Source organism: Cyphomyrmex costatus, unplaced genomic scaffold (assembly GCF_001594065.2).
Source record: "Cyphomyrmex costatus isolate MS0001 unplaced genomic scaffold, Ccosl1.0 scaffold5, whole genome shotgun sequence".
In the NCBI taxonomy this organism is placed as follows: domain Eukaryota; kingdom Metazoa; phylum Arthropoda; class Insecta; order Hymenoptera; family Formicidae; genus Cyphomyrmex; species Cyphomyrmex costatus.
This window is the reverse complement of record NW_017279267.1, coordinates 978,193-995,781: the sequence shown is the minus strand read 5'-3', so window position 1 is coordinate 995,781 and position 17,589 is coordinate 978,193. Positions and strand designations below refer to the sequence as shown.

At 28.4% G+C, this 17,589-nt stretch overlaps 2 protein-coding genes across 2 annotated transcripts; one reads left to right on the top strand and one right to left on the bottom strand.

Moving 5' to 3' along the window:
• Nucleotides 1-763: 763 nt before the first annotated feature.
• On the bottom strand, nucleotides 764-14,773 carry Zw (glucose-6-phosphate 1-dehydrogenase Zw). Its single transcript, XM_018545619.1, has 11 exons — nucleotides 14,668-14,773; nucleotides 14,410-14,596; nucleotides 14,207-14,335; nucleotides 13,561-13,684; nucleotides 13,307-13,493; nucleotides 3,761-3,885; nucleotides 2,387-2,751; nucleotides 1,506-2,104; nucleotides 1,227-1,432; nucleotides 970-1,130; nucleotides 764-902 (listed from the first exon to the last, which is right to left on the bottom strand). The coding sequence occupies exons 1-11, from the start codon at nucleotides 14,771-14,773 to the stop codon at nucleotides 812-814; spliced, it is 2,280 nt and encodes a 759-aa protein (XP_018401121.1). The 3' UTR covers nucleotides 764-811.
• Nucleotides 11,427-13,009, top strand: LOC108778443 (coiled-coil-helix-coiled-coil-helix domain-containing protein 1). The gene is made up of 3 exons (XM_018545621.1): nucleotides 11,427-11,723; nucleotides 11,957-12,087; nucleotides 12,719-13,009. The coding sequence occupies exons 2-3, from the start codon at nucleotides 11,961-11,963 to the stop codon at nucleotides 12,946-12,948; spliced, it is 357 nt and encodes a 118-aa protein (XP_018401123.1). The 5' UTR covers nucleotides 11,427-11,723; nucleotides 11,957-11,960; the 3' UTR covers nucleotides 12,949-13,009.
• Nucleotides 14,774-17,589: the final 2,816 nt, after the last annotated feature.

Genomic DNA, 17,589 nt, shown 5'->3' with positions numbered 1-17,589 from the left:
TTAATTTTAAATTAAATATTACGAATTTTCCTTCATTTATTATTGGATCTTGCAGATTTGAAGGTTTAGTACAAAGATTACAAAGAATCAACTTTATTGCTTTGTTAAATACCGCTGCACGACAAAAAATAGCTATATCTGATCATCAAGTCTGCCAAAAAGTACACTTTAATGAGGGGGCTCCGTTTGTCTACAGATCGATTGCCTACAGCACCGTTTGCCTACATCCCATTTGCCTACAGATCGATTTCCTACAGCTTGATTACCTACATTTATTTTTGTCTACATCCCGATTGCCTACATTAATTTTTGCCGACATATATTTTTGCCTACATCCCGATAGGCAAACATACATGTCGGCAATCAGAATGTAGGTATAATTGAGCTGTAGGCAATCGGGATGTAGGCAAAAATACATGTTGACAATCGAGCTGTAGGCAAATGGAATGTAGATAAACGGTGTTGTAGGCAATCGATTTGTAGGCAAACGGGGTCCTCCCCACTTCAATATATATTCTACATTAATGCAAAAAGCTTAACGACATCAGAACAAACCTTGTATTATTATACATATAAAATCGAATATGTAGAAACCTTCGATTGAATAAAAGTGGAATAACATGAAATATATATATGTATACATATATACATAATATTACATAAAATTGTATAAAAATATTAAATATGTTGTACAACGATTTATCAAAATTTTTGGAATGTGATAGTCAATGATAACATTTTTTTTAATTTAAATATCTTCGAATTTGTACTTTGCGCGATGAAATCTCATATCACAGTGTCGGCATTGATTTCACGGTTTCACCCATTTATATGAACCATAGTACGCGAAATTATGTTTTTTTGCCATTTCATCAGCTTCTTTCGGTCCTCGAGAACCATACCTAAAATTTTTCATAAATAACATATTTTGCACGCACTAGAAATACATCTGCTTTATACTATACATACTTATATGGAATCGGTGGAATTTTTTCTTTTTCGATTTGATGAAGCAGTGGTGTGAATATCCGCCATGCTTCGTGCAACTCGTCATTTCGCACGAAATGCATTTGCGAACCGCAAAAAACATCTAAAATTAGTCTCTCGTAGGCATCCGGTAATTTAAGGCCCTGGAAGAAATAACATTTATAATGAGAACATAACGTACATATTCGATTCTAATTTCACCAAATTTGACAAATTCTTCAATCACTGAAATTACTTACTTTGTATCTACTACCATAAGTAAAATCCAATTCCGTTTCTTCCATGTCAAACGTTATGCCAGGTGATTTTGTCATCATTTTAATGTACAATGCTTCGCCTGGTTGCACTCTTATCACTAATTCGTTCCTTTTTGCCTTTCCATCAAAAATATCACCCGGTACATCTTGGTACTGTACTCTTACTTCTGCTTTCCTTTCGTTTAACGCTACGACATAACATGATTAAAGAAAGAGCCTTTATATATTTGTTGAAAAATGAATTCTCTTCAATCTTCTTACCTTTCCCGCATCTCAAGATAAATGGTATTCCGTCCCATCTCTCATTGTTTATCTTTAGTACTGCGAACGCGAATGTCGGAGTGTTTGAACCGACTGGTACTGTGGTATCATCCAAGTAACCTAAGCGTGCCTCCGGATCCTCAGCATCTGAATCTCCGACGTATTGACCGAGAACTACCTGATCAAGTTGCACGTCCTTGATACATCTAAGAACCTTTACCTTCTCATTTCTGATATCATCCGGATGACAAGAGGCAGGTTTTTCCATTGCTACCAAGGACAAAATTTGCAACAAGTGGTTCTGCATCACATCTCTGATGATACCAAACTCGTCGAAATAACCACCTCGACCCTGAGTACCAAATGGTTCTTTGAATGTGATTTGCACTGAGGCTATATTGTCCCGGTTCCATGTTGGGTTGAATATCCTATTTCCAAATCTGAAAGTCATCAGATTCTGCACCATCTCCTTGCCAAGATAATGATCAATACGGTAGATTTGATCCTCGCTGAATAGCGTCGCCAAGTGATCGGAGAGTTTTTGAGATGAGCCGGCGTCGCGACCGAATGGTTTCTCGATTATAATTCTCGTCCATCCTCTGAAATTTTATATATTTTATATACATACATATCTAATTATACTTATATCTAATACGTATTTTTAGTAGAATAATTTAAATATTTTTTGTATTTAGATTATTTTACTAAATATATATTAGGTATATATTCCATATATTTATCAATGAAACAATTTGGAACTTTGGAATATAATTTTAATTTATCTTTTCTTTTTTTCCGATTTTTATATTGTCTGCTTGTCGATTATTTCGTTTTAAATGGAAAATTTATTTCATGTATTATATATTCAAAATTCTGCTTACTTCTCTCCCATACAGGTAAGTCGGATGCGTACCGTAACGCTTTCGTACACGTTCGGTGGTAATGCCAAATAAAATAGCCTGTGTGCAGTGTGCCCTTGCTCAAAATTCTGTAATTTACGATTCAGTTGTTCAAAGTCTTTCTTTTGATCGTAGGAGCCAGCAATATAATGATTTAACTTCCAAAATTCTTCATACTTCTCCTCCTCGTTCGACTTCACTTTCATGTACGGATGGCATTTCTCACGTAATTGTTGTATCGTCAATTTACTTCTAGCGTAGCCGACGAAAGTGGTTGGTTTTGGTAGAAGATTGTCTCGGAAGAGCCACCAAAGAGTAGGATAAATTTTCTTCTTGGCAAGATCGCCCTTTTTATCATCAATAAATGCAACATTTACATTAAAAATTAAAAATAAAATTTGATGAACAAAAATGAATATATGCTTATTAACTATTATACAGTTAATAAAAAATTACAATCGAATTTTAATATCCGAAGAAACAAAATTTCAATCGCATAGTTGAAAATTGTAATATAGTAATTACATATTCCTAACTCAAGTAAATATAAACTGAGAAATTGTTAAAAATTGCTTTTATAATACGGAATAATAATGCATAAAAATTAATATTCTTATTAATTGTTGACTGAGTGTTTTATTGCAAAAACTAACGCCTGTAATTAGCTATTTTTTATGATATTTTTAGCGAAATTCAGCGGGGATAAAATTTCATTTATAATGCACAAAAGGTCAGGAGAAAACACACACAATAACAAAAGAGGATAAATATAAATCCTGTAATCAAAACTTTATCAATTTAAATTCTAACAACTTTGCATAATAATTTAACTTTCAACTGTGTGCTCCTATATGATAATCATGAGTGAACTCATTATCAATTGTTAAATGCAACCAGTAAAAAACGATACGTCTCCGATGAGTAAAGGCCTCAGCACAAAAATGGCTATAACTGACAATGAGTCGCGAAACGTGAGTCGTAATCGTAGGTCAATGCACAATATTTGGTCAATCTACAAATACAATTAAGTACAACTTACATTCCGTGACTCAGTTACGACCAGTTACGACCATCTTTACATTTAAGCCTTAATATATTAAACTGTGTGTTATATAAATCGAAATATTTGAATTTATTATTCAATAATGTGTATAATATTCAACAAATATTTACATTTAGGGTATTCCACTTGGCGCTCGCAAGTATTATTTGTTCTTATTTAATACTTAATAAACGATAAGGATGAAATGATTCCAAGATCGTTATAAGCAAGTGGAACACGGCTTTAGTTGCAATTACTTTGCAACTTTACTTTGCATATTTTATATTTTCTTCCAAAGTTATTTATGAACTTACAGACGCTCCAAAAGTAACAAACACGTGCGGGATGAGCCTATCGAAATGAGTTCCTTCTAGATGATCCATTTCTTCCGATTTCAGGGACTGCCTGATATACTGCAGGCTCTCTTCCGTTGATGTTCCTAGGTTAACATTAAAATTTTTCAGAGATTTCTTTTTTATTTTAAAAATTAAGGATTTTTATGGGATTTTATTGGATAAGGAAATTTTTAGACTTATTAATTTTTTACTCTTAAACTTTATCTCTTCCTGAAAATTGTTTCATTAATCATTTTTTATATAAAATGTTGATAATCAATTAGCAGTAAGTACGGCATACATATTCTATGTCAAATCAAATATATTTATTCACTTCAGCTCATATTCTATGTATATTTATGTATATTTTTAAAGGTTTTGCGAATTTTAAAAAAAATCAAGGTGACCATACAATACTCAACAGAATTATTTATATGTAATGAGTTTTCCTTATCACTCTGGGGTTGTTGTGGATAATCAAAGGAACAAAAAATAAGAATTTTAACCTATCGAAACTGAATATATTTTGTAGTACATAGTTTCTGATAGGTTAACATTTTTATTCTGTATTTTCTATTCTTTAGTATTCTTTTGATTGTACAGCACAGCCCTTACAAGTTCCGCAGCTTCAATTGTGAAAAACGATGGATATAGTCTCGTAGAACATTGTCTTCTGCTAATTTTCAATATATATTTTTATGTTACTTGCTGTTTAATTTATTTAAAAATTGCATTAAAAAGTTTTCTAATTTTACTTGGAGTTTTGAACAAAAATATCTGAAAAATCCGGTAATTTTTAGAAAATTCTTTTGCAAAATTTCAGTAAACACCACTTGTATCATTTTATAATATTTGCATTTTATCATATATTGTAAATGTCTATCTAAATGAATCGTTATTAAAAAGTTTTATTGTATACCACTTTTTTAGTAATCAGTATTTTATTATTTCAGTCACATATAATTAATTTGTTATATGTTTTTATATATGTGAATAAGTAAAAATTATTGACAAGACACTTTTCTTTGAACTTATTCTTTTGAATATAAAGTTTACAAATGCACACAAAGTTTCAAAAGGTTAATATAATGCGACACACTTGATGAATCCAATACCGAATTAAAAAAAAGTTTATGTTTAAAATTTGCAAACATATGAAGCTTTTTCATGCGTCTTTCTATTTGTAAAATCAAGTTTCATGCTAAAACAACATTACGTGTAATCATTTAAATATTATTTGTAAGGATATATCTATCTCTATACTTACAAAAAAATGAACTTTATAAATAGCTTCCAAAAAAAAGAGTAACTTTTCCCAACCTTAAGAATTAACCATGTGAAATATTCACGTCTAATACAAAAATGTAGAAAATCTTTATCTTTTAACGTGTAAAGAACTGATTTTTCTTTTACTAAATTATCAACACATTTTGAATTTCTTATAATCAGATAAATTTTATATTTTACACATTTAAGGTAAACTTTCCTGCACGACACACAGTAACATTATTCAATGTATATCCTATAAAAGTTTCAATAAGAGCGAATCCTTGTGTTTATACATTCTTGTAAGTGTACATTCTAAAATTAACCTTGAATATAGTCATTATGCCTTATGTTCATGTCGGTTAATGTAAAAAGGATCTTTTTAAATTTACATAATTAGTTATGAGAATTCTTTTGTGTAATTTGACATCAACAGTAAATGCGAAATTTTTCAGACACTAAAACAACTTATGTAAAGATAGGAATAAAGATAATTTTCTTAATTATTTTTTGAAAATAATCGTCATGTGTTATAATGTCCATGCACAATTTTTTTTACTACTAAAACCTTTTTTAAATTTAAATAAGACTTGATATTTGATATATATAAAAACAAAAAAGGAAACAAAAGAAACTAAAAACACAAGAAAGATGTAACAAGTAAAGTCTAAAAATTTTCGACCCAAGGATATGGAGAGTCTAAAATAAATAATTGTATTTATTTTTTAATACAATTATCTTTTATTTTAATGCACTTTTTGGAACAGTTTAAATAATAATCTCAATTTTTGTTTTTAAAATGATTTAATACTGTAGAAATTACTTTTTTATTTATATATTTCTTTAATGGTAAATTTTAAATAATTATAAATTTTTATACTCCTTTATTGATCAATTTTTTTCTACGTAAATTGAACTTTAATTTTAAAAATATAAAGCCTAATTAGTAAAAAATGTAATTTGCGTGGAAAAATACTGATCATTAATGAAAAAGTGATTATCACAGTATTATTTTAAGGATAAAAATATATTTTCCATTGCTTTAAAAAATTAAAACATTAGTCCGTAAAATAAACAGTATATAGTTAGTATTGAAAAGTAAAAAAGGATTGTCTCTTTACCATCTTTTATATATCTGGAAACCGGAAACTTTAAATTTTATTATGTACACGTCATGTGAAGATTAATGACCTCGAAAGAAAAAAAATTTAAAGAAATTTTATTTATTTTATTTTTCCTCTATTCAGCATGTTCGATGCACACAAAAGTTCAAAATCACATATTTTTTGTATTTTTCACATTTAATCACACACAGTAACAAAATACATAATATTATTTATACTACTATTACTCATAATATAAAAAGAGAGATAACGCATAATTATCATTTAATTATCATTTTTTAAATTTAATTATAAACTCATAAATGTTTGAATTTTACTGACAATAATTTATTACTAAATAAGAAATTCTAATATATCATTGATCAAAATACACGATTATTAGCCACATAGTATTATGAAGTCATCACTTTTTGGGACAGAACTACGACACGTAAATATAGTTTAATTTGAACTTGCATGAAATAATTATAATAGTGAAAATAAATGACGAACACACTGAGGTTACATAAAAACTTTTTTTAACTTACTTGATAAGGTATTCATGGTTTTCGTCACAGAATTCATGATTTTGCAAACAAGTCGCACGGAAAAGACACAAAAAAATGTGATCGACTGATTACCAGTGCCAGCAAGTCTCTTGCCGATCTTCTTTGACAATCTCGCCGCTTCACCAGCGGAACCTCGACTGAGCGTCGGATTTGCCTTGCATGCGCGTACCACGTGCAATCAGGCAAACGTAAATGCTTACGAGGCAATTATGGAGTGCCCTCGAAGATAGATAAATCCATCATCCAATCATTTTCCATAAAAAAATTCAATTCCCCTCTTCATTATTTCAAGAATATATTTAATTCAATAGAGCGAAGATAGAAAATTATATGGGGATTTATTTAAAATCAAGTATTTAGCTTGTATTAAATATTTAGTAATAACAACAACCAATTAACTAAATAACATAATAAATATAAACATAATGATTTTAAATATAAATCTATATGTTTAAAATAATTTGATCCTTGTTGATACAGCAATATCTAAATGATTACAAACGCCATCTTGGCATTATTATATACAAAATTGACATTATTATACAAATTTTGTTACAAACAATACTTTTTTAATTTCTATTTTAGTTTTTCAGCATATTTCTCGGTAATCTATTGAATACAAAGATAAGTTTTTACCAAAAGCTTTGATAGTCGCGAATTGTTACGTTTAATAATACTATAGAACGATAAGTTTTATTATCAGCGAATCCGATTACATAATCGTACATTATTCTGCGTGAGAATTTACTCTTATATATTTTGTTTACAAGTAAAAAAGTCATGAGTAGATTCTATTTTCATAAGTGCAAAGTGTATGTATACTAGAGAATATGGCATTTGTATAATGACTTTGATGACTCAATTTCATTTCTTGTACATCATCAATATAATGTATGTTGCTAAACTTATAGTTAAACCTTTTGCAATTCGTACAAACACTATTTCCACAACAAAAAAGTTCCAGCGACCATTACAAGACACGTCTGAAGTCGACGAAGCATCTGTCTGCGAATTAATCCGATCTCGAGCATCATCGGGGTATTGTATATTATTATAAGGCCTGTTCTTTTTAGCTAATCTTTTTGTACGGTTCATTTTTCTTCTCCTTTTTTCTTCAACGTGAATAGTAAAGGGGAAAAGATAAATAATGTAAGAAGCTCAGGTAAAAATAACAGACCTATCATTATATATATTGTACATTACTATTGTGTTTTACTATAGCTATTTTATATATATATATATATATATATATATAATATATGTATATAATATTATAGTTTACGTGGAAATGTGATGATGATGCGCATAATAATGCAAAAAGTAATATCTAAAATCTTTGAAGTTGAATCTAATTCCAAAGAGAAAAATCTCTTAAAAATTAATAATCGAACCATTCATTCTTTGTCACTCTTTAGAATTAGATTCCACTCCAAAGATTTTAGGAAGTATAGAGACAGAATAATGCAAGAAATAAAACACATTCTCTTCAAAATTGTGTAAAAAGTATGTTAAAAATGTGTATTATTTCATGAAAGAACTTATAAGAAATAGGAAAACTCACACAAAATACTAAAATATTATAAAAGTAATAATTTATTTATTATTATCAGATTATAAAGTTTAGAGAAACCATTATCCATTTTTTATTTATTATACATGCGTAAAAATAGTGAACACCACGCACAAATTAGGCATGCAAAGATATTTATGTATTGTGTTATAATTCTCATAATAACAATGACTGGCAAATCAATGAATTATCAATCGAGAGTGCCAATGAGTATGCAGTTCTTGAATAGCATCATAGCGGTGAAATATGCTTTCTCGCACTCTTATTTTCAAAGATGACTTCCAATTGATATAGTCGGTATCATTACATACGATCTACTTGATTTTCGACCAATTACAGGTTCAAGACCTCTACAATTGTTTGAGCGATATGATACTCAACTGTTAAATTTGAAAACAATTCATGCAAGATTATTTCAAATCCGATTGTTTTGTTTTTAAGCTTTTACATATTTAATTTCTTCTAATATTTATTTTACTTTTTTTTATCAAGTTAATAATTTTGTTATGCAATTAATTCGGTGGGAAGAAATGTATATCTGCCGACTCAAATAGAACAAAATTGTCTCAATCAACAATCTAGCCATTTTTTCACAACGACAACGAATTATTTATTATCATATAATACAATTTAATCAATGATATCCAATGAGATTTGTTAATCGTCAAGAAGGTACATTCCTGTTTTTATACAGTGTATACACAATTGATAAAATTTAATTTAGTTAAAATTAAAAGTTGCCACCATAATTCTTTCTTTTCTGACATAAATGGTTCTTGAAGATAATATAAAAGGTAATCGCGGATATAATATTACACTTTAGATTACAATAATGCATTTCGTTGAAGCTTTGACATTATGTGCGAAGGTTGGAAGCACGATATCGGAATAGCGAAACGTGAGAGAATTTTGAAATTTAAATTCTTTGTTGGCTCACTTGAAATGCACATAAAATAAAACGATCGTGACATAGTAAGACTATAAAAATGACTTTAAATTTAACTAAACATGCTTATTTCGATATATAATTTGAATTATTTCTCATTTATCACTGTATTCCAAGGATGTGAAAAGAAGTCTAAGAATAGCACAAAAATAACAATATTTATACATATATAACAATCACTTTGTTAGATAATCGACAAAAAATATTATATTCATTTATTATGTTCATGAAATAGTTTATTTAAAATTTTATGCTTATTTAATAGTTTAAACATTATTTAAAATAATATTATGAATTTATAACAATTGCATTCCAACTCGCTGATTTTAACAATACATTCTTACGAAAAAAAAAAAAAACGTAAAGTCATCATAATTATAAACGATGAAGAAAGTAAAAACATAATTGCATATGCGCAATATATTTCTTTACATGTGCCTCGGGCAAAGTTAATGCGCGGACGCGGACCTACTTTTCAAGGCAGCCTAGAATGAATTAAACTCGCGGCTGCAAAACATTGTAAATAAATTTATGTCAAAATCTAGAATAGCCAAGCCAGTTCTCCAATTCCGAGATGCCAGTTTCGTTTCAATATATACGAAACTCACGTCATTCTATTACAGCATTTATACCTGTGTTCTTTACTTTCCTATATCGCTTTTAAAATCTCAAAAACTACAACAGCTTTTTCATAATTAAGATAACAATTTTTCAAAAATATCTAAAAAATTTGATTTATTTGACAAAGCAATAATAATATTATAGTATCGTAAATAATAATCTTATTGCATGCATTAAAATTCCTATATATACATATATTTAAAAAACTTCAATTTAAGATCAAAGAAGTTATTTATGTTAAAACACTATGAAATAAATTATGATTATGAAAAATAATTTGTTTTTTTTTTTAAACATAAAAGTGGTTATAACTTGAAAACGACATTTCCGGATTTATATAGCTTTTCTTTTCTTCTTTTTTTCCCGAATCACTTTCCGAAGTGCGACAGGCGATTTTTCGAACATCCTGTATATATGAATAATTAAAATATATAAATAAATAAACAAATAATGTAATAATATTTATTATATATAATAATTTGAATTTAAAATTCAAATTTATTTAAATTTCAAAAATACAAAAAAATATATGCGTTATTTCAAAATAAGTATTTTAAATAAACAGAAAATATTTTGCGTCGATTATCTCAAGAAATGATAAAGTACACGTTGATAAAATAATCACGTTTATGTCTCATGCCACTCTTCAAAAGGGTCCAGAGATCTGAACTAAAAAAAATCTGAAATTCGATCTACGGATCAAACCGCGTAACGAATTTACCAAAATTCCACGGTACATATTTCACGATAAGACAAGCGATATATACTCGTCATTCGATCATTATCGCGTGCGTGAAATTTTTCACAACGCGACAATCGCTCGCGATCGCGTGAGGAAAAAAAAAGTTACATCGTACGATGCATTATCGACGAGTTTTCGCGTCGCAGCGTCGCGCGTTTTAATCTCACAAACATCGTTTGTCTCTCTCCTGTCCTCTCCTGCGATTTAATTTTATCAGTGCGCCTTTTTGCGCCGTTTAGTTCTTGAGAGCGCGCGTCGCGTCATATCTCCGTGAGGAATAAAAAAAAAAAAAATAAATAAAATCTTAAGATGCATCGCGCGCACAAAAGACGTCCGTCATTTTCGGTTTAATGGACTCACTTCTTTGGTGCTCCGCCATTCTTGATCCTTGAACCTTGACGCTACCCTGCTTGACGAAATTTCCCTTTCACCGATTTCCTTTTGGCACAGCCGAATACACGTGTGGCCTTGCCGCCAAAATGACACAGTCACGCGCAACTTGGAGACAGTTTGAGGTTATAAGCATCAATGCGATAACGTTTCCTTGCTCCTCTCCTCTCCATTCCGAGTATTCCCACACAACATCGTTCCCCAGAAACTTATAAGCTTGCGATTTCTTCGTCTTTCAGCGCGATAAAAATAGCGCGCGATTATTAAACGATTTTGACTGCCTTTGACACAAGAGAGAGGAAAAGAGAGATAGAAATTTTCAATATACAGAATTCCATTTCTTTATGCAATTTATTCATGCATTTTAATTCACACGAAGCGCGTGTCTAAAAAGAAAAAAGAAAGACGAGAAGTACAGGATTACAGTCGAAGAAATCAAGCTAATATTTGTTTTACCTAATTGATTTTTTATTTGTTTTGCTCTTAAAAAGCTGGATTTCGCGTTTGTACGTTCTGGTATAACAATAATTTCATGTGGCGTGTTCTACGGCACTCTACCGTTTTAAATTGCGAATGCGAAAAGAAAACACGATGGAGTAGAACACGAGGGAACATAATTGAAATTGAAAGTAAACGCTACCGCCATCTGATCGCTTGAGGTTGCATTTTCTTGAAAGTCTAACGTGATTGTTGTTACGATCAACTCTGATAGACATTTTTGCAAGAAAAATTAATGTACGTTCAGTAAAAATTGTTAATGATTATCAGAACTGTATTTCGCCATTAATTGTGTTTATATGTCGATATAAAAAAAATCATGCGTTTAATTACTGACGTAGATCTGAAAAACTTAACCTCACTTTCTTAAAGAAATTTATATTAATTTTATATATTATTTTGCTGTATATTTATGTAATATTCATATTTGTAGTGTATATTAAATTATATATATTTATATTACGTTACAGAAACATGAAATTGATGTCAATATTATTTCGCAACGCGAGACAACCACAGAATGAAAAGAAGGTGCCTTTTAAAGAAATTATGCCATTAAAATTAAAGGCTTATGTGAGCGCGAAGAATCAGAGGGTAAAAGGTATATTTATCCCTCTAGAAATGATTTATTGACCCTATTTAATTATATATCTCTTCATAGTTGACAGTGTAGCTTTATTTGCTATATTCAGTTATAAATCTCGGCCAAGAATGTCAAACAATTCAATTTTTTGTTACATTTATAAATTTGAATTATTTTTATTAAAATATATTTAGCCTTATCTTTATATATAGTAAAAATTAAAGGTTACTAAAAAATTAATGAAATTCAATCATAAATTTCTTGATAATTTGTAATTAAGGTAATTACAAATTATTGTATTGCGAAAATGAATCTTAATATTCATTTTTTCAATATTTATCTTGATTCCTTGAAATTAATTAGTGCCTTTTAATTAATAAATTAAATGAGTCTTACAAGCTATTGTTAGTAACTATATCATAGATTTCGATATCAGCTTTTAAAAGGATTGAAAAACAATTTTATTTTTGTTGTTGTACATCCTATAATTATACTGGTTGTATTATATATTTGTTACGATACAACTGATCATAGACTATAAATTTCATTCTACACAAAACACATTTTATTACAATTGACAATAAAATTAAAATTTAAAAGAATTTTATAATTTCTTATATATATAATTTTAATATATTTATATTTTCAGATAAGGGATGTTTATTACAAATGACTTTACTTTTGACGTGTCTTGAAGAAAATGAGTTTGAGGACACTAGATGTACCCCAGAATTAAAAGCATTGAATCAGTGCTTCCAGGTTTATCAAAGTAATCAAGAACGTATATATTCACAGCAAGAAAAACTACCTGTGCCTAACAGTAAGAACTTCTCGCAAAAGCAGATAACAAATCTTTTACGAAAATATCCTACAGTATAGTGCTTTTCTTATTGTAGAGCTACATCAATGCATTAATATATTGTAAAACAATTTATTATCATACTTAACACTTAAACATATAAAAACTGTTCCTGTAAATATTTATAAAGATCTATAAACATCTTTATTTCCATTTATATAATTATCTTATTAAAGTATGTATGTATATACATATATGACGATTGTTTTAAATTTAAAGTAATTATTTTTCATTCTTGACATCGACAATACCTTGTTTATCAGAAACTGTATGCAAACGTTTGAACGCAAGCCGTTTCGAATAACCTAAACATAATACAATCTATTATGCGAAAATTTGATCCAAGCATCCATATGAAATTGTACATAAAATACATACGAATTGGTTCAATGTTGGAAATAATTGGAGTTTTCTGTATGATATTTAACTGCTGTTCAATCCTTTGTAAAGCCTTATAATTTTCCAATTGTCCATCTTTATAATAGTAATATGTACAGAATAACGTTATAGCACAAAGCATTAAGGCAATTTTTCTGCACAACCATGTTGTACTTAGCAGGTGCACCTATAGGAGAAAATGGAATAGTATTATTTTATGAAAAACAATCTTTATAACTTTCTTATAAAATTACCTTATCATCGGGAGATTGAAAAATAATCTTATCATAATATTGAACGAGTATTCTTTCAATCACTATATTGAGACTTAGGATACTAAAGAGAGCAACTCTTGCATCAACTGTTCTTCTAGAAGAACTGAATAATGCGCACAGAATACAGCTAACAGTATAAAATATAATAGATTGAAACCAAGACACTTCTCCAATAATCCAGCTTTGGAAAGTACGTATATATGAGAAGATCTCATAAAGTAACTCCTTCTGATCTTTAGCCGATTCTCTAAAATTTAATCAAAAGTTTTAAATTGACAGTTTATATAGTATTTACATTTATTGAAGTTTTAAACGTTAACAAAAATCATCCTTACAAACTCACTTGAAATCCGATACCATATTACTAACTGTATCAGACGAAGTCTTTAGTACAGTCCCAAGTTCTTTGCCATGATCTAGAATCTCGTTCTGAATACGCAGACCTTCCTTTTGACTGTTTAAAATTGTATCTTGCATTTCCGATGCTTCTAACAATTGATCCTTCATTCGTGAAGATACTTGAAACAATCTAAATATGTAGAATAATTAAATATAGTTCAAATATGTAAAAATACGTGAGTTTTTGCATTTTACATATGCAAAAATATTATATATATGTACTTACAGCTTTATAGTACTTTCAACTTCAGTTTGCCAAGCTTCATAATTTAAAAAGAAACAGATATGAGTTGCATGAGTGTAGAATTCATTGTAAACACTGAAGGCTCGGTCTGTCATGTCGCCAATGCATTTCCTGTGATATAAATATCGGTGAATTATTACAAAATCAGACATAAATAAGTAATTAATAAAAAATACTCATTTTACCGACGCTCGTCATCTGTTTCACTGAAATGACAATTGTAGGGTGTGAGACCAGAATCTTCTAAGAAGCAATTTGCTAGGTGCAGAGCAAGAAGTGAATGTTTGTGATCATTCAATTGGTTGCAGTTGCTCTCCAATGTTTGGAGCGCAGTATGCCAACATTTTCCATGTTGGGGCAATGATGATTTTGCTGAAAATGTGTTTTCAATGTATTTTCTATTAACTATTGTTCTTAGCAATTTCGACTTTTCAATTTTTTACCTTTTAATAAGGAATATTCTTTCTCCCCCAAATTTCTTAAGACTATATTGCCATTATTGTTAGCCAATGTTTCATGAATAATAATAAGTAACAAAAACCAAATCATCTTGGAATTAAATATACATACAGCCTTTTTAGATTTTATAAACTTTCAGGAAGTGTATATTAATGTAGTTCTCCATTATTTTGTTAGATGACACATTTGGAGTAAACAAAACAATTTTATTGTTATGGTACAAAAAAATATAGGAAAATACAGGACATGTTATTATATCTATAATTGTATTGTATTTTAAATTTTAGAGTTCGAGTGTTGAGCCCGGGACATTTACAAACATCTACATTCACATATATTTATTTTTTGTACATAACTTTCGAACGATAATGTGATAAACAGTTGGCGAAGAGTCAAAATAAAACTAAATTAATTAAAATTACGAAATTGAAATCTATGGAAAGCAAAAATTAAATTAAAATTAACACAAAGTTTAAAGGTGTTAAAAAAATGTGTAAAAAAAACTGTTGACTTGAAGAGAGAGAAAGAGAGACACACACACTACAAAAGTTTAAAAAAAAAAATAGAAAAATAATTGCGTTTTTCGGAATTTTTGAACGAGAATTTGTACGATCATTCCAGCTTTCTGAGTTGTTTGCCAACAAAGCACATTATTCTCACTCATTATTCATGCTAATTATACGAAATTGCTGATAATAACACATATTAAGTGAATTTGAGCAACAAGTAACAAATATATTTAAACATTGTTGAAGTCGAGGACCGCACAGCGTCGTATTTGAATCGGTTTGTAACGGACAGTTCCTCAATCTGACGCGATTGGGCGCGATTGTTAACGTAACACCTGCTGTATACTAGCGCCCTCATAGAAGATTCGTATTTCGTAGTGACTGGAGAAAATAGCAAGAACCAGAAATCATGAAAGAAAAAAGAAAACCTTCTTTATAGTACAAAAGTCAATGTTATAATTTTAGCTATAAATTACAGCAATTACATTACAACAATTAAATAATATTATTTAACAACATTATATAACTAATATAACATTATATTAGTATTTACTATATATATTATAATACAAGTATTTCTAAAATATTTTTAAATATTTCATAAATATTTTAAATATTTTATAAATATTTTGTAATAGTCTTGGTAAGTACCATATATCTATTTTGTAAAATTGTCGATAAAATCATAATGTCGAAAACGAATGTGGTGCGTGTCTGTGCTAATAAGAACCAATCCTGGCAGCTCTTACTAGCATGGACATGCACCAGGGAACGGAAAATAACTTTTGAAAATAATTTAAATAAATTATCGTTATCGTTACCGAGTCAGAAAAGTACTTATACTGTTATTATAGTTACTAATTTTCAAAAGTAATTTATTGTTATCTCTTTCTCTCGTTACTTGAAAAGTATTATAACAATTCGTTACTTTTCCATTTTCGTTTTATATATAGTTTTAAAATTTCCGAGGAAAATTTTTTTCAGAAAAGTTTCAAAAAATGATGGACTTTTTCCGCGATTTTCAATTATTTTCTTAAAAGTAAAAAAATTCGTTGGAAGAGTTAATATGTAAAACATATATATTTGCATACTTTTTTTATAAAGAAAATAAGTTGTGTTTTTTTTTTGTAATTTGAAAAAACCAGATTTTTTTAAACTGCACTTTCTAAATTACAAAAACAAAATTAAATTAAATAAAAAATTTATTTTGTAATATTCTCACAAATATTAAATATAAAATATTAATAAAATACTAATAAAATTTGTGTAAAAAATTTGCAAAATAAAATTTAAGAAAAATGATTTAAAAATATAAACAAAAAATACTTCATTTTCATTACATTTATAAATATAACCAAATTAATATTTTTTGTATCTACTTTATATTTAAAAATTTTAGTAGAATATTTTTACGCTTAAATATATTTTGACTTAAAATTGTTCTTAGAATATATAAAATTACGAGGATTATTCTGATCTAGGATATAAGACTAAGGATATAGTATATCCTAATAAGATTATTGGACATAATTTGAATAATCTGGATCTGTGGATATACAAAATCATTTAAATTACATATCAAATTGCAAAGATTGAGTAGGATTACATTAAAATATAAACATGCTGACTCTCATTGGCATTAATTTATTTAGTTGGATATTCTTTTGGAGCCTGACTCTCTGTTAAATTTATTTTTTAAAACATAAATTTGTTAAATTTTACATTTTTTATTTGCATTAGGTAAAAGTTAATACTCGTATTATATCATCGTTTAAATGTTACCTTGATGGCAAGAATACAAAATTAGTGATATTATATCCCTTAAATATAAGATCGTTGTTTCTTGATATCGGATTATTATACAAATCACATTTTATCATTTAAATATATCCTCATATATCCTACTGAAGCTACGAAGGAGTAAAGTTTACTGTGCACAAAAAAGCGGAACAGGATCATTCTGATCAGTTAGCCCCTTATATATTTTCTTTCCGTTATATTTCCATAGGAATCCTTAAAATTATTCTTAAAGATAATTTTAAATATAACAACAAATTACATCACACATTATAAATATTGATCAAAAAATGCAGATTGAATCTCGTGTAATCAGTTTTAATTTTCTCACAGTTATATTAAAACAGAATTAATTAACTCGAAAATGCCAATTGCATTGATCAAGTTATATTGGCATTATGAATATACATTTTATAGTGTTGATACATTTTTTAATTTATGTATGTATTTATTATTTATTTTATTTATATATATTATAATATATTATTTAATTTTAATAACGTATAGTGTCATAATATATATAATATTTTCCAGCAAGAGGCATAGTACAACACAAACTGTAACACAGTGTTCATTTGAACAGTGTTCATTCCACTTTTG

Bases quoted from the DNA above. Each gene is read 5' to 3' on its own strand.
- LOC108778443 (XM_018545621.1), top strand. From the start codon at position 11,961: ATGAAATTGATGTCAATATTATTTCGCAACGCGAGACAACCACAGAAT. The intron at 12,088-12,718 runs GTATATTTATCC...TTATATTTTCAG, and splicing joins GAAGAATCAGAGGGTAAAAG to ATAAGGGATGTTTATTACAA.
- Zw (XM_018545619.1), bottom strand. From the start codon at position 14,773: ATGATTTGGTTTTTGTTACTTATTATTATTCATGAAACATTGGCTAAC. The intron at 14,597-14,667 runs GTAAAAAATTGA...ACACATTTTCAG, and splicing joins AGAATATTCCTTATTAAAAG to CAAAATCATCATTGCCCCAA. The intron at 2,752-3,760 runs GTAAGTTCATAA...GATGATAAAAAG, and splicing joins TTGTTACTTTTGGAGCGTCT to GGCGATCTTGCCAAGAAGAA.